Source organism: Emydura macquarii, unplaced genomic scaffold (assembly GCF_026122565.2).
Source record: "Emydura macquarii macquarii isolate MOO-44397 ecotype Brisbane River unplaced genomic scaffold, CSIRO-AGI_Emac_v2 contig_705, whole genome shotgun sequence".
Classification (NCBI taxonomy): Eukaryota; Metazoa; Chordata; order Testudines; family Chelidae; genus Emydura; species Emydura macquarii.
This window is the reverse complement of record NW_027130842.1, coordinates 2,784,662-2,807,820: the sequence shown is the minus strand read 5'-3', so window position 1 is coordinate 2,807,820 and position 23,159 is coordinate 2,784,662. Positions and strand designations below refer to the sequence as shown.

At 40.6% G+C, this 23,159-nt stretch overlaps 1 protein-coding gene across 4 annotated transcripts in view; it reads left to right on the top strand.

The window, feature by feature from the left end:
* MAP3K5 (mitogen-activated protein kinase kinase kinase 5) overlaps window positions 1-23,159 on the top strand; it is a 143,863-nt gene that overhangs the window by 56,099 nt on the left and 64,605 nt on the right. For all 4 annotated transcript variants that reach the window (XR_010918652.1, XR_010918653.1, XM_067542295.1 and 1 more), the window contains exons 4-7: window positions 15,527-15,720; window positions 15,815-15,983; window positions 16,452-16,558; window positions 21,906-22,076. Coding sequence is in view for 2 of the 4 variants with exons in the window: in XM_067542295.1 (XP_067398396.1) it covers window positions 15,527-15,720; window positions 15,815-15,983; window positions 16,452-16,558; window positions 21,906-22,076 (641 nt within the window). In the remaining 2 variants the exon portion in view is untranslated. The remainder of the gene's footprint in view (window positions 1-15,526; window positions 15,721-15,814; window positions 15,984-16,451; window positions 16,559-21,905; window positions 22,077-23,159) is intronic.

The following is a 23,159-nucleotide window of genomic DNA, read 5'->3' as shown; positions in this document are numbered from 1 at the left end:
GTTCTGTCTTCTCTGTCTCTTTCCTCTGATTTCGTTTTCCTGTCTTCTAGTTTTCTTCTCCAGAGCTGGTTTAAACACATGCAGTGTTGTCCTTCTGCTTGTAAAAACTATATGCAGTATGTGTACACACTCCCGGTCTGTCTGTCTGTCTGCCTGCCTGCCTGCCTGCCTCTCTCTTTCTGTCATACACGCATACTCAAACTCACCCAACTCCCATCCACTTGCTTTGCTTATTCCTGTGCAGAAGTTGGAACTTCCACTACCTCTTTTCACAGGAAAGATATCATGATACAATTATAGAGAACACTGCACTGACTCTTGGCTCCTGCTGGCTTCCTGCAACAGCAGTTGACACTGTTTGGATCTTTTGCAGTTGCTGTGGAGTAAAAGATTGTCCTCTGCTGCTGTGCATATGACATAATAGGCATGGATGGGACATGGGTGCATGGGATTTACCAGGTCCAGTTAAACTAATGTTACTCAGTACAAAGCTGTGTGTAGACTTTCTTGCCAGGTGACATTGGCAGCTGGATAATGTGTGTGGCAGGTGAATAACAGTTAGTATGGTCAACAAGATAAAATGATCATATGCTAATTTTACAATACTAAATTCATTATACTTTTACATTTAATTAACAGCTTGATTTGCTGCTGAATGTTTCCAGTGTGTCCTTGCATTCCATTGTCTTCGCTGGAATGTAAATGGATAAGTAACTGTGGAGAACTGTCCGTGAAAGACTTAAATCAGACAGGAAACTTAGGTTAATGAACAATGTTTTTCTTCTGAATATTTGGGGGCAGTATTAGTTCCCTGAATAAGGGAGAGAAATCTGGTAGGATCCTTCTAGAAACAAGGTGAGGTGTCTGCAGAAGGTTTTCTTACAAAATGAGGGCCTATGGTATGGCTTTCCTTTGACTTCTTTTGAAGTGACTAGGAATTAAGCGTACTTAGACCGTTGCTGGAGGTGTGCTGTTCATCTCGTATTCTGGCTCTGTGGTTGCCAGCTATTGAAGCTCTATACATTTCTGCAACTCAGTATCCATTCATTTTCTGGAATTGCTCTGCAAATCCTCCTTTCCTTATGTTGTGGGCAGACTGCCTTCTGAGCCTGAGAGGGTAGCCTGCTTTTAGGCCATTAATTTTTGTAACAGTGTAACACAGAAATATTGTCTAAAACTCTCTTCATTTACACCCATTCAATCCTGTTTACTTGAGCTGGCTTTTCTGATTAAGGTGTATAGTGTTTAATCTTAAGAATTTGCCAATTTTACCTCAGATGATGGGTAAACTTATCTCAGTAGCTGCAATATTCCCTTGTATTTTCCTACATTTACCATAAAAATACTTGAATTTATATCAGTTGCTGACTACTGCAAACAGAGATAACTTTTTAGGTAGCTAAATAAATTTTTCTAAGACAGTCGGCATGGTTTCTAAGAGGAATCATAGAAATCAGTGCAGAATTTGGCCCTCAAACTGAATTTAAAGTAGTGATAGACTTTCTGATCATTTTCTGTTAAGAAATTGAAAAGAATGACAGGTAAAAATTCTTTCTTTCAACTTGTAAAAGTGCTTGTGTAGGTATTCTGAGAATTGATGACATAACTGCAAAAAAAAAAAAAAAAAAAAAAATCCTCCCACACCTTCCAGAGGTAAAAATGGACTAAATGATGGGTTAGGCCTTTAAAATTAAGGATAGGCTTGAAAGCGATGACACTTCTGCTTTGAATTAACTTGCAGTACTTACCTTTTGCAAGAATGTTTTTAAAAGGCAAACATTTTGGTAAAGGGCTGAGTGTCCCTGGAGGGAAAGAGCAGATGGAGGAAACAAGCAGGCACTATCACATAGAGTAGACTAACATGGTAACATTGCCTTTAATATGTTTATACAACAGTTGCTGATATATAGTAAGAGGGTTGGTAACATGACATTACCTCTCTGATTAAGAGATGCCCTATTTTACATCTAAATTAGAAGGGGGGATGGTGGAATTGTTTGTTTTTTAAAGACAGATGACAAACAGTTTCTGTAAATTTTACATAAAATGTGTCATTTAAGGATCATTGATGTTACCCGGGTGTGTTTGGAAACATCTTTTTTGTGAGGAAGCATATCCTAGTGGTTATAACAGGGGAGAGCATCAGTAAATCTGGGTTATCGTCACAACCTTTCCAGTAATTTACTATATGAACTTGGCAAGTCACTTGGAGAGGGATTTCCAAAGGGCAGTTGGGTGCCCAGTTTCTGTTTACTGTCAGTGGGAGTTGGACACCTACCTCCCATTTATGTGTTTGAAAACCTTCCCCTTAATTTATTTGTACCTCAGTTTCCCTGTCTAAAAAGTTGGTATAATTTTTGCCCTACAAAGTCTGTGAGGTCTGTTTAATTCAATGTTTGTACAATGCTTTGAGATTGTTGGACAAAAGATAAATTAGAAGAAGATAAATCAGTGAATTTAGGATTGGCCATAGTGGGTCAGATGAATGGTCCATCTAATTCAATATCCTGTCTTCCTACAGTGGCCAACACGAGGTGCTTCAGAGATAATGAATGGAACAGGGCAATTATCAAGTGATCCATCCCCTGTTGTCCACTCCCAGAGGGTAGGGCAACCCAAAGCATGGAGTTGCATCCCTGACTATCCTGGCTAATGATAACTTAATGGAGGATAGGTACATCAATTATCCAATTCTTTTTTGAACCCGGTTATAGTTTTGGCCTTCATACTATCCCCTGGCAATGAGTTCCACAGGTTGACTGTGAATTGTGTGATGAAGTACTTACTTTTGTTTGTTTTAAAGCTGTTGTCTATTAAAGTGAAAAGTAGTATTGTTCTTCAGGGAATACTATTATGACACATGATCTTGTAAGCTGTAATTATATAAAGGATCTTATATTAGGCATTGAATTGAAAAATATGAATAGTTATCTGAAAAATGTTTCTATTCCCTGAATTGCTAGTGAGTGGTGTTTATATAACACACATACATCTCCAAAAATGGAACAACAGGGTCTCTTGTCATGAAGGGGTTAAATGCATTACAAAATAGTTGTGCATGTGTGTCGTAAGTCATTGGTGTTTGTTTCTTCTGAACTTTGTCTTCCTACAAAAATTCATTGCCAGCTGTTTTGATTTTTGTTCCTACAGGATTTTCTCCTTCAGAGTAATAGCCAATATTATGTTATACTGGTAGGTTAAACTACAGCAGAGTTTGTGGGGGCAGAGCAGAGGAAGATAACAGCATACGATCATTTCCTGCTACAATGTGATTTCATAATAATTCAGTGAATAAAGTTTGAAAACAACAAAAGTACTTATTCTGTATATCTTAATAACATTAGAAACAAAGATGTTTTGACAGGAGAGAAAAGAGAAATATTTTGGCAGGTGAGAGCTATTTTGATGTTGATGATACGTTTAAGCACAGTTTTTGCGGTTACCTGATCTTGGAGGTCAAACAGACAGCTAGCAGAGCCATTCTAAAAATTCTCGTTAAAAGGAATGCTCTTTTAAAAAAAATATTGGGATAAAGGCTATGTTGTATGGATGCACTTTGCTTATGCTAGGTGGTCAATTTCTATTTAATTCAATCCTCTGTGGCTTGCATTTTACTTCTTGGGAAAATTAGCTGTAGTCCAGGTTAATGGCGATACGAGTGACTTTTGTTTCAGTTCTAATTGGAATATATGAAAAGTTAATGTGGATGTGATGTAGATGTTTTGAGTCAAGCAAAGCTTAAGCTATGTAAATGTTTACTTAATTGTACAATATTACTAATAAAACAGCATTTTCTTAGCAAAACTCATGACAGAGCTCTTTGATAAAGAAAAGAATCATTGAGTATTCCGTACATTTTTAAGCCCCCTCCTTACACTATATTGGAGCAATAAATAGTTTCAGCAGTTTTCGTAGGTATATGGCAATAGAAAATAATTGTTGGACTCATTCCATCTAAGATCAGTTCAGGATGGAGGGGAGAACAACCTCCGACACTAAAGGCCACCTCTGCGGCAGTGTTAATCCCTTCCACTGCACCCTATAAAAGGCAGGTTCAGGGTATCAACATGGGGAAGAGTTAGGCAATAGGGGGACCCGAGTTGGGACAGGAGGGATGTATGTTTTTCCTTCCTGGACCCTTGGAACTATGAGTGGAAATGGAATATAGTTTGTGGCTGTAATATTTTTCCACAGCAGAACCTCCATTTAAGGAGTGTCCTGAGGGATTGCTTAGGAAGCTCTGGTAGTGCTGCTCCAGTAGAGCCGGGCGTGATGGATCTAGGGCATGCCAGAGACCTGGAGGTGTGGGGCCTGAGTGTGGTGAACCTGACCACAGAATGTGTTTTGGGTTGGGAGCTGCCACCATGGTGTCTTCCACAGTGGGAAGGGGGAACCTTTGTAATCCCTATCTCTCCCCTGAAAGCAGGGGCTGCGGTACACCATTTAAAGTTGTTGAGCCTGCCCTGTTTTCATTCGCAGCTGCTCCAGTTCTGACTGCCCACTCCAGCCTGTTGGCTCTCAGTACAGCATGCAGGCAGGGCCCTGCCCTGCTCCCTTCCTGACAGGGATGCCACCAATGGTGTCTTCCTTGAGCTGGGCTGGGCTGTGGCAGGCCAAAAAGTGATTGGGCCAAGGCCTGGGCAGCCCCTGCTGGCTCTGCAACCTATGCCTGACTGAATGACTTGGGAGGGAAGCCTGTGGGACTTAGCTCGCAAAGATATCCTCTATTACAGTTCCTTCCCACAGGTTTTCCTCTGGGACTAGATGGTTTGACTCTGAGGTATCTAAGTAAAGGAAAACTACTGTGCTAGCACTCGGTGGTATCCGCAATAACTGTGCATGAATATTGAATTTTTAATGACAACCACGATATTATTATCATATCTTATTATTTATAATAGACATGGTACCATAGTGCCATAGGCCATGATTAATATATTGGGGCCCAATTGCGCTAGGTGAGGTAAGCATGTGGTCAGTGGTCACAAGTCTGGTGATATATAAAATACTATAACCTCAGTGCTCACTTAATGCTTACAATGCTTAGTGCTCACAATATTTTTTTCTCCTCATTGTTCAATGTGTGGTCCTATGAATTATTTATTGCACACTGCTCTGACAGCAGAATCATTCATTTTCCTCGTAGGCTTTTCTGTGGTGCTTATCACTATAGTATCTAAGTGATTCAGACATTTGTTTTCACAACACCCCTGTGAGATGGAGGGTGCTATTTTCCCATTTTAGAGATGGGGCGCTGAGCCCCAAAGATTAAGGTTAAAAGTATCTGCTGATTTTGGGTGCCCAATTTGAGACACGTAGGACCTGATTCTCTAGAGTTCTTAGCATTATATAGTGTTTCACCTGTTCAAAGCACAGCTCCTCTTGATTTGAATTGGAGCTGTGAGTGCTCAGCTCCTCTGCACATTGAACCCCAGGGTCTGAAATCAAGCACCCAGAAACCGAGGAACACACAATTAGTGACCATCTGTGAGAAGTCTGGTTTAAGTGACTTGCTTAGCATCACGCTGGAACTCTGTGGCAGAAGCCGGGGTAGAATCCAGTTCCTCCAGGTGGCATTCAGCTGCCTTCCTCATGACACTGCCCTGTCTCTTCCTGAAATCCCCTGCCTCATTCAATAAACACCTTCCAACTTCTGCAACAAATGAAGCAGGAGTCCTAAAGACAATAGTAGTCTTCACTACACAACTCTGATTTGCCCCCAGGGCAGGTCCACACTGAGCAAGTAACTGAACTTGCAGGGAGCATGCTCTGTTGCTCTGTGGGGATGGTACATGCAGTACGCTCAGCGCTAGGAGCTGTGAGAGGCTCAAGCCTGCTGACTGAGGATGGAATCTTCTTCTAAGAAGTCTCTGCTAAGCATGAGTGAATTGCAATTTAAACTCTTCAAAACAACGTATTTACGCTTTGCCTGCTTCTTGGGGACAGCTCAACTATTTTAGCTGAAGTTTAAAAAAAAAATAATAATAATAATAAGCCTGGGGTAGATCCCACCCAGGCTGAACAATTTCATTCCAAATGGTTAAAGATTGGCCAAGTTGTAAGCACCTGAAAAGAGGATATTGTAACAGAAAAGCTTGGGTAACCTTAATAATAGGTAGTGCTACCTGCTCTGTTTATTTTTTCAATATATAATATAAAAGAGAGAGTGTGTGAAAGGTAATGTGAGGGAAGGAAAAGGGGTAACTTTTGGTTAATACAGTAGGATATTTTTAAGTTGTTCAGTAAAGTGAATTTAGATCAGTAAACCTTTTCACTCTTTGTGGTAATTTGAGTTCATTGACTGATTTATTTGGTACCTGGATTCTTCTTGGAAGAATCTAGGACTCTTTTATGAAGAAATCAGGAGTGGAGACCGTCAAAACCAGACACGGTGTTCTCTAATATGGACTTGAGGCATACTAACAGTTTATAAAGACCAAAGGGCTTATTCTTCCTTAATTTACATGTGAAAACGCACAGTGATCATCATAACAGGCATTTCATGTGGATACAAAGTGAGACTATATCTTTAAATCTGGACACTGAATGAAAGTGGCACATGGTTTATAGGGCGTACCTGATATCTTTAATATGCCCTGTGCTTTAATTGGCTTAATGTCTTGGGTCCAATCCTTTTCTCTTTGAAGTTCAATAGCAAAGCCCCCATTTGCTTCAGTGGAAGTAGAAACACGCCAATACTATGTATTTGTATTCATTGTAACATCAGCACATGGTAAAATGATTTGATTACTGAAAATTCCCTGGGAAAATAGATTTAATATCTTGTTTTAGGGTTATGCCATCTGTTGCACAAAGCACCATGTGTAGTCAGAGAGCTGCCTTCTTTGACAGATTTAAATCAGAAACATTGAAATAGTCATAGATACTGCTTCAAGAGAGCCAGCAGGAGAATTGCAGAAAGCTGAAGTGAATCATAATGTGAGTGAACCAGTAGGGAGAGTAGTTCCTATTATCAAGACTGTTGGCAACTTTCTCCTCAGATAATGAAAATAAAAAGCTAGAATTTTGGGGTTCTGGCTGAGCTGGTTGGGCACGTTGGCTGTGCTCTGGCAGATTCTCTCGGCCTATAAAGCATTGCCAATTAATGAAGACTCCTCCTCCTGTGTAAATTCACCCTTTTCCCAGTCAGGATCGTGGAGATAGCTGATAGTTAGGGGAACCGTATAGAAGTTATGCTGTCATGGGGGACAGGGACCCAAGAGGTTGGGAGATAGTATTGAGGCAACTGCACAGTTGCCTCCTGCATGGGGTGAATCCCCTTAAATCTGTGGGTATGTTGGGAGGGACCCCCATTCCTTTCTCTAGGCTGTCAAATCCTACATTGACACACAGCATGCCAAATAAACCATTATGTATTTATTTAGAACATGGTAACACCCACATTGTGCTAGGTGCTTTCAAACATAAGAAGGCATGGTACAATTTGATTCAGTGATCGAGTTTCCATTCCCTCTATGTAGGAATAACCTGTAGGGAGAATAAAGGGGTTTTATATGTCATGTGAATAACAAAAAAGGAAGTAGATTTTATTTCCACCTTCTAACATTCAGAACAGGCCAGAACAGGAATTCCAGGCCCCAGGTCATAATAGTCCTGCCCTGCCCCGCCCCTTCCACCCAAAGCCCCGCCCACAGTCTGCCCCAGGCCTTGCCCATCCCCCACTCAGCCCGCTCAACGCTCTGTCTCTCCCCCTCCCCCATCACCTGATCCTCCTCCTCTCTTCCATGCTCCCTCTTCCCCCAGGTGGTGAGCGACAGCTGGGGGGAGGGGGGAAGAGGAGGAATGCAGTGAGCAGCAGCGGAGGGGGCTGAGCGGGGTGAGGGGGCGCAGCTTCGGGGAGGCCAAGCAGGGAAAGGAGGTGTGTGGAAGAGAGGAGGTGGGCCAAGTAGAGAAGTGGGCTGGTGGGGAGCGATTTGGTGATGGGCGGGGCCTGGGGTGGAGCTATGGGTAGGTGCCACAGGAGGAAGAGGCGGGAGAGGGAGCTAGCTTCCCCGGGGGGGACGTTTTCACCCTGCTACCCAGCCCCCTTTTAAAATTGCCAGGCTCCTGGGCAATTTCCTGCCCCCTCTGCGCCGCCCCGCCCGCCCCCCCCCCCCCCCCCCGATCATTGTGCCTGCTTCAACATGTAATTAAAGTAAACATGAATTTTTACTTGTATTTTAAAAAGACAGATTGGGTCTTTTTTTTATTTTTTAAGGAATGAAATGCAAGACAAAAAGGTGTTGGATACAGACAGTTTTAGCTGTGAGCAACATAGTCTTCTGATATTTTTCATAATTTTAGGTACTAGATTTAATCTGAAAAAGAGAATAAGTCTTAAAGGTTGTTTAGTAGTAGGCAGTGAGCTGTGAAAGGATAGTATAAAAAATACATCACTTAAAACACTTGTAAAAACGAATCACTTGTTTAGCCACTTGCCAATAAACATTTGCTTACACATTACTGACCCCTCCTAGAGCTTCCATTTTCTAATTAATCTCACTGGTTTGATGAAATACACCCAGTTACTGCAATACAGATCATCTCTTAATAAGAGGCCTGATTCTGCCAGTTGCTGAGAATTCTGTCCCCAATCCAGCAAAGCATTTATGCATGTGCATATCTTTGTATGTGGGTAGTCCCACTGACATCAATACAGGTAATGTTTTAAATAGATCTGACTGGAAAGTTTCCCAGACCTGAAGAAGAGCTCTGTGTAAGCTCAGAAACTTGTCTCTGTCACCAATAGAAGCTGGTGCAGTAAAAGATATTACTTCATTCACCTTGTGTGTCTGATTGGAAAATGGAATTTTTTCCAATGGTATTGTCAAGGTGCCATTTCTACCCACTTTAAGGGCTCCTTCACAATGCCAGAGGGGCAAAAAAAAAAAAAAAAAACCAGGCATTTGTGTAAGAACTGGTCCTTGTGTCATGTTCATGTTTATAGTGACAAGGTGAGTGACAAGGCAATATCTTTTATTGAACCAATGTCTGTTGGTGTGAGAGGCAAGTTTTTCAGCTTATACAGAGCCCTTCTTCAGGTCTAACAGTTTTCTGTGTTCTTTGCTTACTTCTTTCTTGGGGGCCAGAAAGTAAATTTATATTTCAGTGTAAGTTGAATAGTTGCTTTTTTGTTTGTTTGTTACAGAATAAATGAGTGTGAATGTGTTTGCTTGCTTTATTATTCCACTCAAAATTATATTAGTGCAAAACAGTAATTTCAGGATTGGACCCTCAAGAATTGTTGATGAAAAATGAATGAAAAGCACTCAGATACACTAAAGAAAGAGTAGCTTTCCTGTTGGCAAGGTTATGAAGGGTTAGTACTGCATTTCTGGAGTTGGGCCAAGAATCATACCAGAATGAGTTTTTGCGTCTTGTGGGTTTCAAAAGCTGAAAAACATCCTTTTCCAGAGTTGGTTTTTATTTAAGAACTTTGCTCAACAATGTCGCAGAGGTCTCAGAATCTTCCCCACAGGCTAGCCATAGTTCGTGTTTTTTTAAATACTCTGAATAAACATCAGGAAGTAAAATACCCTAAGAATAAATTGCCAGACACATAAGCCTTTCTTCTTGTTTTGTCTCTCCAACACTCCTCCTAAGGAAAGCCAACTAACTAGGAGACTAAGATGTGCCTTCTCTTCCTGAGTTGGCCCTAGGCCAGTTGCTGCTTTTGCTTCTCCCATAACTGAAGCAGAGGAAGGGGCGGTTAACCATTGTGGCTGGCTAACTTATTTTCCTCTCCTCATTTGTGTTACATGGCTCTTAGCCAAAGCACCCCACCTCTGCAAGAGGGCACACCCGTTAGCATTGTGGGTATGTCTACCCTGCAGTCACAGGGTGTGACTAGGTCAGGGACCGTAGCAGTGAAGCTGCAGTAGCAGGGTTTCAGCATGAGCTCACCACCTGAGTAATTAATTACTCAGGATTCCTTCCAGGAGGGCTTGTACAGCCCGTGCTGAAGCGTGTGCTGCCACTGCTCTGGTTCCTGAGCTAGCTATAACAAAGCTAGGTCCTGTATATCTGCACAAGGTGCAGTCATGCCCCAGGACTGCAGTGCCATGTCTTACATTTCTCCATGGTGAACAAAAAGCTATTTCAGCTTCTGGTGGTTGTGCTCCTTGGCTGCTCATCAGTGGTGGAGCTAATGGGGGGGACAAGGGAGTGATCGCCTCCCCCTGCTGGCCTTTAGGTGTGTATGTGATGTCTTTTCACCTGGCAGAAGTGACTCATGTCCCACAGGGATGGGTGTGGCTCCCTGCTCTGGGCATTGCAACATGGCGCAAGGGGTCACATGGTGCTGTGACCCAATGCATGATGTCACAATGCCACTCACTCAAATTTGGCCCGGCCACCACTCCATCATGGCAAAGAGGCAGCCGGACCAGCCTGAGTGGCTCTGTGACCCTTTGTTCCAAGTTACAATGGCCGGAGTGGGGATCTAGCTCCATGGGACAAGAACTACTGCTGCTGGGTGAGTGCAGGGCAGGCTTACTCTCCAGCACATCCCTTTCCTGTCCTCCCACTGGAGCCTCCCTTCTGCACTGGCCTGGGATCAGGGTTGTGGGGCAAGGACAGAGGGTGCTGCTGCAGGTAGTTGGTGTCCCCATGGTGGGTGAGGAGGCGGCAGCAGAAGAGTGCAGGCATCCCCAGTAATGACCCATCACCTCTAGTTTGCAAAACCTTGCTCTGACACTGTTCCGATTAAAAATTCTAAGGCCCTGATCCTGCAATTCACTGTTCATGGGTGCGCTGCTGTACCCATGCACGGTGAAATTCAGGATCATGACCTAAGTATTCAGCTAGTGGATTTGCAATTGTATGGGGGTTTATACTTCATCCCACATAAGCCCCTACATATCATGTAAGTCCCTCTCAGGCTCTGAGTTAAGGTCGGGAGTGGAGCATGGGGCCTTGCACAAGCCATCTGAATTGGTGTCACTTTCACCCTAAGTAATTTAAACTTCATACATAGCAAGTCTGGGACTAAAAGTTAAGTCTTTCCAGATTGCCTAGAAGGTCACTTAGTTTAAGATGGTAAATAAAGGGTAAAAATTAGAAAAAATCTTTCCATTTGCTAAATTTTGTTTTACAGAAGGAACAGTGTTGGATGTTGAGAGTAAAAATGGTCATGTAGTTCAGCTATTGGATTGTAATTCAGAAGAGCTGGATTCAGTTCCTGGTTCTGCCACTGACTTCTTGTGTGAATTTGCGCAAATCCCTTTACTGCTCTGTACCTTCATTCTTTGTTTAATGGAGAGAATAATCTTGGAAAGGAATGTGGTCTGGTGGTTAGTTTATTGGCCAGAGAGTATTCCTGATTCAGTCACTGACTTGTTACATGATCTTGGGAAGGTCACCTCACCTATGTGTGTCTGTTTCCCCTCCCGTCTTTTGTGTGTCTGGTTTATTTAGATTGTAAACTGCTTGGGGTAAGGCCTGTCACTGACTCTGTTTGTACAGTGCCTTACAAGTGGGGCCCAGATCTTGGTTGGGGCCTCTAAACCCTAACTGGAAAATATTTATTTCTAATAATAATGTCAAGTAAGGTACTGAATACTTTTTCAGTAGCCCAGCCTAGACAGTCAATCTCTCTCTTAGGGTTTTCTAGCATCCAGCATCATAATACCATCTACCTTATGCCATTTCTCAATGTAATGGGCTAAAAATTTTCAAAAATAATTTCCTAAACTATGTTTACAAACCAGAGATTAAGTAGTCAAAACACAGATGTATGCAATACCATCAATTAAATGTTCAAAAATGCATATTGCGTGTATGCACATCTGGTTGGTGGGTGCCAGAATTTGAAAGTTTTGGTAAGCTGGGCACAAGCAAACAATATGCATTTTAGTATGGCTAAATGTAAATGTGTACATCTAGGAACAAAGAATATAGGCCAGGATGGGGGGACTTCATCCACTATGTCCCCCAAATCTTTTTTAGAGTCACTGCTTCCCAGGATAATTAGTTGAACATGAGCTCCCACTGCGACACTGTGGCCAAAGGGGCTAATGAAATCCTTGGATGCATAAATGAGAATCTCGAGTAGGAGAGGTTATTTAATCTCTGTATTTGGCACTGGTGGAATTTGGCACATTTCTGGAAAGCTGTGTGTAGTTCTGGTGTCCACAATTCAAGAAGGATGTTAATAAACTGGAGAGGGTTCAGAGAAGAGCCACAAGAAACATTTAAGTATTAGAAAACATGCCTTATAGTGATACTTAAGGAGCTCAATCCATTTAACTCAACAAAGAGGTTAAGGGGTGACTTCAATTATAGTCTGTAAGTACTTACATGGGGAACAAATATTTGATAACGGGGTCTTCAATCTAGCAGAGAAAGGTATAATACAGTCCAGTGGCTGGAAATTGAAACTAGACAAATTCAGACTGGAAATAATGTATAAATTTTTAACAGTGTGAGTAATTTACCATTACAACAACTTAGCAAGGGTCATGGTGGATTCTCCATCACTGGCAATTTTTAATTCAAGATTGGATGTTTTTCTGAAAGATGTTCTAGGAATGATTTTGGGGAAGTTCCATGGCTTGTGTTATATAGGAGGTCAGACTAGATGGTTACTATGGTCTCTTCTGGCCTTGGAATCTGTGAACGCATGAAAATTGAGCTTTCATTGTTGTTCTATAGTGTGGGGCCCGTTTTGCCAGAGAGGATATATGTGAGCTGATGTCTCCTTTCCTCCTTCTGCTGAAGGAGGAAAGTGGGCTGGTCTGTGAGTCACTAACCCTTGGAAAGAATTTGAGGCACAAAATTTCATGAACCCATGCAGTTTACTTCCTAAGGGTGACCCTGCTGCTTTGATATCTAATTCACTAGTTAAAGGAATACAAATTTACAGCGGGGGATGTGAGGAAGATTCCCAAACCTGAGCCATTCTTTTTAGGTGACCAATCTGAGGAACTGTCTCAGATTGAGATGTCATTATAGGAGGTTTTGGAACAAATTGATGAATTAAACAGTAATAAGTCACCAGGACCACGTAGTATCCACCCAAGAGTTCTGAAGGAACTCAAATATGAAATTGCAGAACAACTAACTGTGGTATATAACCTATCATTTAAATCAGCTTCTGTATCAGATGACTGGAGGATAGCTAATGTGACGCCAATTTTTTAAAAAGGCTCCAGAGGCAATCCCGGAAATTACAGGCCAGTAAGCCTAACTTCAGTACCAGGTAAATTGGTTGAAACTATAGTAAAGAACAAAATTATCAGACATGAACATGATTTAAAGGGGAAGAGTATGGTTTTTGTAACGGGAAATCATGCCACACCAATCTACTAGAATTCTATGAGGGGATCAACAAGCATATGAACAAGGGTGATCCCCTGAATATAGTGTTCTTAGATTTTCAGAAAGCCTTTGACAAGGTCCCTCATCAAACGCTCTTAAGCAAAATAATTGGTCATATGATAAGAGGGAAGTCCTCTCCTGGATCAGTAACTAGTTAGAAGATAGAAAACCAAGGGTAGGAATAAATTATCATTTTTCAGAATGGAGAGAGGTAAATAGGGGTCTGTACTGGGACCAATATTGTTTGACATATTCATAAATGATCTGGAAAAAGGGGTAAACATGGCAAAATTTGCAGATGATAGTTAATTAATTTCAAAGAGTTACAAAATTATCTCTCAAAACTGGGTGACTGGGCAATAAAATGGTAGATGAAATTCAAAGTTGATAAATGCAAAGTACTGCACATTGGAAAACATAATCCCAACTATACATACAAAATGATGGTATCTAAATTAGTTATTACCACTTAAAAAGGAGATCTTGGAGTCATTGCGCATAATTCTCTGAAAACATTCATTCAGTGTGCAGCAGCAGTCAAAAAAACTAACAGAATGTTGGGAATCATTAGGAAAGGGATATATTATAAAACAGAAAATATCATATTGTCTCTCTATAAATCCATGGTACACCTACATCTTGAATACTGCGTGCAGATCTAGTTGCCCATCTCAAAAAAGATATATTGTTGTATTTTGGAAAAGGTACAGAAATGGGCAACAAAAATGATTAGGGGTATGGAACAGCTTCCATATGAGGAGAAATTAATAAGATGGGGACTTTTCAGCTTGGAAATGAGACAACTAACGGGGGATATGATAGAGGTCTATAAAATCATGACTGGTGTGGAGAATGTAAATAAGGAAGTGTTATTTACTCCTTCTCAAGAGAACTAGCAGTCCCCAAATGGAATTAATAGGCATCAGGTTTAAAATGAACAAAAAGAAGTATTTCTTTACACAACACACAGTCAACCTGTGGAACTCTTTGTCAGAGGATGTTGTGAAGGCCAAGACTATAACAGGGTTCAAAAAAGAACTAGATAAATTCATGGAGGATAGGTCCGTTAATTGATATAAGCCAAGATGGGAAAAGATGCAAAACCATGCTTTGAACTGAAGTTTCCCTAGACTAGGATGGATCACTTGATGATTACATGTTCTGTTCATTCCCGCTGAAGTTCCTGGCATTGGCCACTATTGGAAGACAGGATTTGGGCTAGCTGGACCATTGGCCTGATCCAGTATGGCCATTCTTATGAGTGAAATACTGGTCCCATTGGAGTCCCTTGGTGTGTCTCAGAAATGCAAACATGCAACATGTTTATCTATGCACACATGTTCCTTTGCTGCATGTGGCATACAGCACACATTCTGCATATTGGTATTTCTATAAGGAGGCTTTTTCTAAACCTCGCAAATTTATATAAGCCTGATGAAAAGTGGCCTTCATCCATTGATATATATGTAGATATGGGGGGGGCCATATAGAGCAGCTGTTTCTAGAATGCAGTAATTCTTTCCTAAACATTGTATAGATACTTTTTTCTGACAACAAAAACATCTGCTTGTAGGCACCAATGGCAAAAGGGGTTTGCAACACAGGAGGAAATTTAAATTCTTGATGTCAAAAGCTTAGTGTGCTAAACTATTTTAGTAATTTTCCAGTTCATAGGAGGATTAGCATCACACGGTTATTGCAATATAATGCAAACAGCTTACGATTTTCATGGCTTGTAACATCTGTGGAGCTGATTTAAACTGTGTGAAATCCTCAGAGGGTTACATTGCTGACTTTTGAATATCAGTCATTTTTAAAACAATCCACCTCGCTCTCCACTTTAGAATCAAACTGATGCTCTGGGAAGCATGGGATATGCTGTCAGGTTACCAAAGTAGCTTAAAAGAAAAATTCTTCTAACTAATGTGCTGACTGTTGTAGGGTCAGAGTGAAGCCCTTAAAAGGACGCATTTTATGAAAACAATTCAGAAATCAAGAAGAATACATTTGAAGTAGACCTCATATTCCGTCTGAAAAGTAAACTGCGTAATCCTAAACCATTTAGGTGAAATTCTGACCCTCTGAAGTCAATGGCAAAATTCCCACGGACTTCAGTGGAGACAAGATTTCACTCCTTGTAATTAACAATTTCTAACTTGAGGCCTATAAGTGAAATAACTATCTTAACTATTCCATCTTGTTTTCACAGATGTGTACTGGTAACTATATATTTGTTCCATATATGATAACCCCACACAACAAGATATATTGCTGTGATAGCAGTTTTATGAAGGGATTAACAGAGCTAATGCAGCCCAGTTTTGAACTGCTCCTTGGGCCAATATGTTTACCTTTGGTGGATCGTTTCATTCAACTCTTGAAGGTAGCACAGGCCAGTTCAAGGTAAGATCTCCTCTCCTATCTTCCAATGAAACACACACATTTAACATAAGATAGTCCCTGCCCTAAATGTCTAAAATAATTTGTTTCATTGTAGCCAGTATTTCCGAGAGTCCATTCTTAATGATATCAGGAAGGCCCGTAACCTGTACACAGGCAAAGAGCTAGCAGCAGAGCTGGCACGGATACGACAGCGAGTGGATAATATTGAACTCTTGTCTGCGGACATTGTAATAAATTTGCTGCTGTCTTACAGAGACATTCAGGTATGACCCTGCTGTTCAGAAATAATACATTTCAGTAATTTTTCTTCTGCTTTGTAAAAAGCATGGTGTTTTTACAGAGTGGTAAGCAACTAGCTCATTAACAAAACAGTGCTTTTGTTACATACATTATAGACTATTAAAATTAATGAAAAACTATGTTAACTGATGCTTTGTTCTATTTTGCAATTATAGTGTGTGTGTGTGTGTGTGTGTCTATATTTATGTAGTTCAGCAGACATGACTTCACTGATTTTCACATTAAATGCTATGTCCCTTTATAATAAGATGCTGAGTATGAGACCAACCACAATATGAGATTGAATAAATTGAAATCCATAAAGCCCATTGTGAATTCATAACACATCTCTCTGTATGAAATGCCAAATCCAGAGTTTATAAGCAGAGTTTATATAGACATTTCTGGCAGTAATCATTTACAACTTCATTATTCTCCTTTTCTCTTGGAAGGATTATGATTCCATTGTGAAACTGGTAGAAACTTTAGAAAAGCTGCCTACCTTTGACTTGGCCTCTCATCACCATGTGAAGTTTCATTATGCATTTGCACTAAACAGGTAAGAATAGTTTTTCTCCTCTGTGAAATAATAATCAAATTATTGTTTTACTTCAAACTCTCTACAGGACCTGGTGATCCCATAGTAAGACCCCCTGCTGGAATCCTTTCACACAGGTCTTAGTCCAGTATATTGCACTAAAGCATTGTTAGGCCTCTCTGAATTTCATCACCCAACTAAATTTCCCCCCCACATTCCGTGCCCTCAAATTCCATTTCGCCCCTTCTTCGTTCCTCCTCCTTTCTTTCCATATGTGCAAATCAGTATTCAGCTTTGCTTTCCACACCTGATGTTGAGTAAACAGAAAATGTGTGGTGGGACAAATGCCAAAGAAATGTTCCATAAAACGCACTCAAATTCATAACAAGCATAATTTTATCAGGAGGCACAACGTGGCTGCAGTCCCATTGGTTTAGACCATGTCTAAATATTAGCTATTCCCATGTCAGGGGACAGAAGAATAAATTATGCTAATAGGGTGCAGAAAGTAAACCCTCCTGTCTCTTCAAGCAAAGCAAAACAGCAGACAGAAGATTTAGTCCTTTTTTAAAAATGTCTTTTCATCTCCCTCCCACTGTTTGCTAGCACAGACAAAATATGCCATATGCAATACTATATATGGGTTAAGCAGGAACCAAACTCAGTTCCTTTGCATGACAATCCAGAAAAATACTGGCCACTGAACAACACATTAAGCATGAAATTTTCAAAAGAGCTCAGTGCTGTCATTCAGGTCAATGGGGCAAGATTTAGGCCAACTCTGAGCGCTTTTTGAATATCTCACCCTAAATATAGAAGTTCTTATAACAATAAAGACTAAGATCAGCCATTATTATCAGAGAGAAGCAACAAGCTTTGAACACCGTGTAGTCACCCATCAAATATTTAAAGAGATTCAGAACTGTCTATTTGTAAAATTACCGTGAGAAGATATTACAGGTGACAAGTTGAAAAGTTAGGGACAATTATTTTTGCAGGAAAGAGACGTTGTCTAGCGTTGTTCAGACTGAGTAAAAGATACAGGCCCTTTCTAGCAATCATACAGCAAGCATATATATTATGCCTTGTATGATGTTTATGTTACACCATGCCATACATATGCAGTATACTTTGCAGATAATTAAAGAAGTTCAACATATTCTTTGGTGGCACGTACCTGTCACTTAAAAATGTCCTGCATAAAGTGCTATGCACACCTGTGGTGCTTTATAAATAAATAGTAATTTAGACCCTACAAGTAACATTTTCAAAAGCACCTAAGTCACTTCTGAAAATAGTACTTAGGCTCCTTAGGTGCTTTTGGAAATTTTGCTCTGCAACTGGAATATAATCCTCTCAGGCAGACCCATATGGCCATGCATGTGCCATTGACTATAATGGGACTCCATACAGCTGTCAGGGTCTATATTTGCAGTTCTGATTTCAGGATGGAGCCTTAAAAGGTATCTGACATATAGTAGCTAAAAAGGTGTCCAGATCTAATTTCACCTCTTTTCTTTCTCCAGATTATAAATTCAACTGGAATCAGAGGTAGCCGTGAAAATGGTCACACTTTTTGGTGTGTGCTTAAGTCAGTGACGAGGGTTCTGCTCATGCTCAATGTTAACGTTCTCCCTCTTGGGAGATTCATGTTGAGATGCTTCCTATTGTAAGCCTACTCTGAGTGGTGATTGTGAGATTTGTGGAAGCGTTACTTAATAATTGTGCAAGTAGCAATGATGTTGACTATGGAAGAAACAGAGCTCCTCATGTCCAGTCTAGAAATGAGGTGTTAAGTGTTGATCTCTATTAAGGAGGAGTAGATCAACTCCTTTGGTCAGAATCAGTCAGACACATAAACCAAGTTTTTAGGGCAGGGTGGGTCGTGGAAGAAAGAACCAAAGGAAAAACACGGTGGGCACCTGTATCTGTGTAGAGCAATGAAAGTATAAAATAGTTCATTTCTCATCACAAAATATTCTCATACTTTGTTGGTTTTGCTCATTGTCCTTTGAAGCCATAGTTATAGACTGTTAACCAAGTAGAATTAATAGCCAGCCACTGAGAAATCTAGAGGGGTTATCCAGCCCAGATCCCACTTTGAGAGTGAACATTTTAAAAATGGGGTTCAGCCAAAAGTGAAGAGACCACATGCTTCCCCTCCCCTTCTCTCTTCACCTCAGTGGTGATCATGAGAAGCAGGGAGGATAAAGACTCTCAATGATTGGTCAAGTCCCACTGCTGACTGGTTAAAACAGCAATGCAGACATAGAGTGCTCGCAAACATCAGTAAGAGACAGGAGCCTCCAGCTGCTCATCATCAGTAAGCAGGGATGGGAGAGTCTGCACAAAACAAAAAAGGAAACCAGCTGCTGTTCCATCCTGGAACCATTTATGGAGTTTACAACAGCCCTATAGCTAAAGCAGTGTAAATCTGAGTGATCCAAATGAAGGGGGAAACAGATGGGCTGAAATTTGGAATAGGAGTGGTTCGGAGGTGGAGAATTTGTGTAGTTCCTGTGCACAGAACAGAGTTTGTTTGTTTATTTATTTATTTGCTTTCTTACCAGGCTGACAGATTATATAGGTTGGCTGAGTGCAGAGTGGTGTTGCATATAGCCTACTGTTCTCATGTGCCACAGAAAGCTGTATATATTGTTTGCTGAATCACAGTTCATTGTTTTGGGGATATTTTTTCTTTTTTGATCACTTAGAGATCACTTAGTTCTGTTTAATTTAAACATATCCTGCTCTGTAGCTTTCTTTTAGAGCCACATTTCATGAACCCTTGTGAGTATCACGGAGGAAGGAGCTTTGGTATTCAGTGCCAAATCCTATACTAAACAGTTTAATGGTTGCTTTCAGTCAGTGGTTTCCATTCCAGTGACAGTGTGCTTTTAGGCTAGCTTATCAGGAGTTTACATAGCTGCTATAGAAACGGAGCTTGTGTGAAAAGTGTTTGTTGACATATTTTTATATTTGTTTTGTTTTTGCAGATTTAGTTCATGCAGTTTTGAGAAGCCATTCAACACCTGCTGTAGCCTGTTTAAAAAAAAAAGTCATAAAAATACAATGAGTCCAAGTAATTAGCTTATACGGAAAGAAACGTGTTAGTTTTGAACTAACCTAATCCATTTTTGAAGCTCTGTCCACAAGCCCAAAGTCATTAGTATCTAAACTTCTAACATTGAGAAAACAGAGCTCTGTGATGTACATGGCTATTAAGAAATATCTCTGATGAGGGAACAGTATTTTGAAGGTCATTTGCAATAAGTCCTTATCTAGAAATCCAAGCAAAACTTGGAAGTAATGTGACTTGCATGAACTTGACCTGTGGTCCTTGAAAGTCCACAATCCTTTTTTTCTTTCTCCGGGCCCATCTACATTAGAGTTTTTTGTAAATAAAAGTCACTTTTTGTTGATGTAACAGTGGAGGTGTACAAACTAAAATGCTCCTCTCACCAATGTAACTTCCCGGCTGTGCTTCCATAATAAAACCACCTCAGCGAGAGGTGTAGGGCTTATGTCGGCTTAGTTAGGGCAAGGTAGTGTCAATGTACACACTGTGTCCCTTACATCAGCTGTGGGGCTATCATTCTTGTCAATTTCACCAGAGTGGTGAAATTGACAAGAAAGCCCTCCTGAGAGCTGAGCAGCTGGTTTCTAGTCCTGGCTGGGAACTGGGTGAGAAGCCTGGGTGCCTGGTCTCTCTTCCTGGCTGCAAGTGAGATGAGAAGCCCGGGCACTTCTCCACCCACTCCCTGCTGGGAGTTGGCCCAGCCTTGTCAATCCAGAGCCAGATGGGAATGGGCAAGGGGGTGAGAAACCCCAGGCAGTTTCCCCCTGGGAACGGGGAGGGGGGAAGGCCCGGGTGGCTTCCTCTGGCTCCTCACGGGAACGGGGAGGGGAGAAGCATGGGCCTGGGTCTGTAGGGAACAGGGAGTGGGAGGGAGGGCAGCCCACTGGGAGACTCTGGGGATTCCGGCAGGGAGCTGTGAGACTGGGCTCTCAGCTCCCCATACTGCCCCTCTTAGGTCGGTGGAAGTGCAGTAATTATTGCAGTGACTGTAAGTTGACCTATGGTTGGTCGACTTATTTTTCTAATGCAGACAACACCACAGTGTTCTTTGTGGGCCTAATTTCTTACTTGAGCAAAACTCTCATCCTAGTGGCTGAAGGTCTTAAAAGAAATGTCATTATTCTTCAATTAATAGACTGCTGAAGCAGTCTGTTTTGATCTGCATGTGCCTTTCTTCAGACTCAGTTGCACTGGTAGTTAGAAACTAAACTGTGTTATAGCTGAAAGTATGAACTGCTTCCCTCTATTGACCTCTTACATTTGATACAAATCTGAGCAAAGCAGATTCAAAATCAGGATACAATTCATAAAGGAAAGTGTATCCTTTTATTACATCTCCATTTAAGTAGAGATTGTTTTATGACGGTCCCAGTCCTGCTTGCATTGAAGCCTATGGGCTTTTTGCCATTTGATTTTAATGGAAGCATCATAGAATCATTGAAATGTAGGGCTGGAAAGGAACTCAAGAGGTCGTCATCATCATCATAATGATGTCATGATGCAGGTCATCACCTCTGAACTGAGGCTGGACCATGTAAACCTAGACATCTACACAATACTCCAAAAAACAAACAAATGGGCAAAACCAAAGAAGACTGAAAGTAATCTGTGCTGAAAAATGAACCATTTTGCTATTTCATTGGAGAATTAAGTCATATTTAAACAAATTATAAAACCTTGATAGTGATTATTAACAGCCAAACTGTGAATCATCAGGAAGTATCTAATGTTCACAATATGCTGAGTACTCATATGATATATTTTTCATGTGAGTTATATTACTCAGTCTTTTTTTTTTTTTAATTTTTCCTGGGAATTTGTTGTGTTTTGGGCATTCACTTTATGCTCAAAATAATTTTAGAATCACAAGATTTGTGATTTTTTTTTTTAGAAGATGAACTGTTGCATAAGAGAGAGGACAAGAGACCTTACAATTCAAATTAAAAATCGTTGTTTTCCTCCTTATACATTTAAGAGCATGCACTTGCTTAGAGTTTTCTATCATACAATCTGAGAAATGCTGCTGGGGTTTTGTTTTTTTTGCTTTGTTTTTTCTCACAAAATAATAGTTGGATTAAAGTGTTGTGTTATAGGAAAGAGTTATAAAATGGTACAAAGTGGTTCTCCATGAAGGAGAAAAAGGTCCATGGCCTGGTTCCTAGAGACACGTTTCACCAGAAAAAAATGTATGTATGTATTAATGCACTGTAAGAAAATCCGGGAAGTTCTTCCCTACTATTTTAGTGGTTTTAGATGGAAATGTTCATTTATGTATTTTTTTTTTTATAGGCGAAATCTACTTGGAGATAGACAGAAAGCTTTAGAAATTATGGTACCCCTGGTACAACATGAAAGTCAGGTACCTTCAGATATGTACTGCCTGGTGGGACGAATCTACAAAGACATGTTTTTGGACTCTGGCTTTACAGACGTAGAAAGCAGAGACAATGGGATAGCCTGGTAAGTGTTCTTGTTCTTCGTGCCTGTTTTGTATTTTAAAAAAAATCTTATTTAAGGCTTAATTTTTCCCAGACAAAGAAGGTGTTACAGCACTAACACCAATAATTTACAATTCTAAAATGACTATATTAAAGCTCTTATTTTATCAAATGAACATAGTTTGTTCGTTAGGGATGAGTGAGCCCTCTGTCCACAAATCCATCTCCAGGAACTTTTTATAATTTTCTATACCCCTGAGTAGCTTCAAATTGCCCTCACCGTAGGAATTTTCTTTCCTTCTTCCCCCAGGATGTAGAATTCCCCCTCCCCACCAAAAAATTGCTGTAATCTGAGGCCCAGGATGGGCAATAGTTAGTCCTGCACCAGTGACAGGTTTGAGAGCTGATAGTTAGTGACCCTGTAGGCTTAGAAATGGAAATGGGGGTCTTCCTTGTTTTCAAGTGGGATGAATAATACTTGAATCTAGCCCCAGAATGTCCAGAGAGATCAAACTGTGATTATATTTCTGTATAGACAAGCTACAACGGTGTATTAAAAGTATTAGTTATAGTATTCCTAACCTTCAGAGGCCTATATATTTGGACTCATGATACTAAGGGAATCTCATTGTCCCAGTGGAGAGATGATAAAAATGGTCTCCAAATAATTAAACTCTCAACTAGAGTGTTTATTTTATGATACATAACTGACCGAATGTGTGATGGTGTGGTGTAATATAACATAATATTGGCACTTGGCTGGGGCAAACCATTCAACTCATTTGTGACTTCCCTGCTTCTGACTAACACGGCCATCCTAAATTCATGACTGCAAAACCTTTACTACCACACCATCAGTGTAGTATATCTACACTACACTACACTACACTGAAATACTACTGATTGTCCTGTGTTTTGTGTGCCTGAACTCTACTGTCTGATTAATTTGTATAGCAATTGTAGAGACAGACACTGAATTTTTCTCCGGTTCTGCTGTTGTTTTAATACTATGCTGAACATACTGAGACCTCTCACTAAATTAGAACAGATCATTGCTCTGTCTCCCTTATTTTGTCTGTTAAGCTTTTAGTTGCTGAGAGGAGAG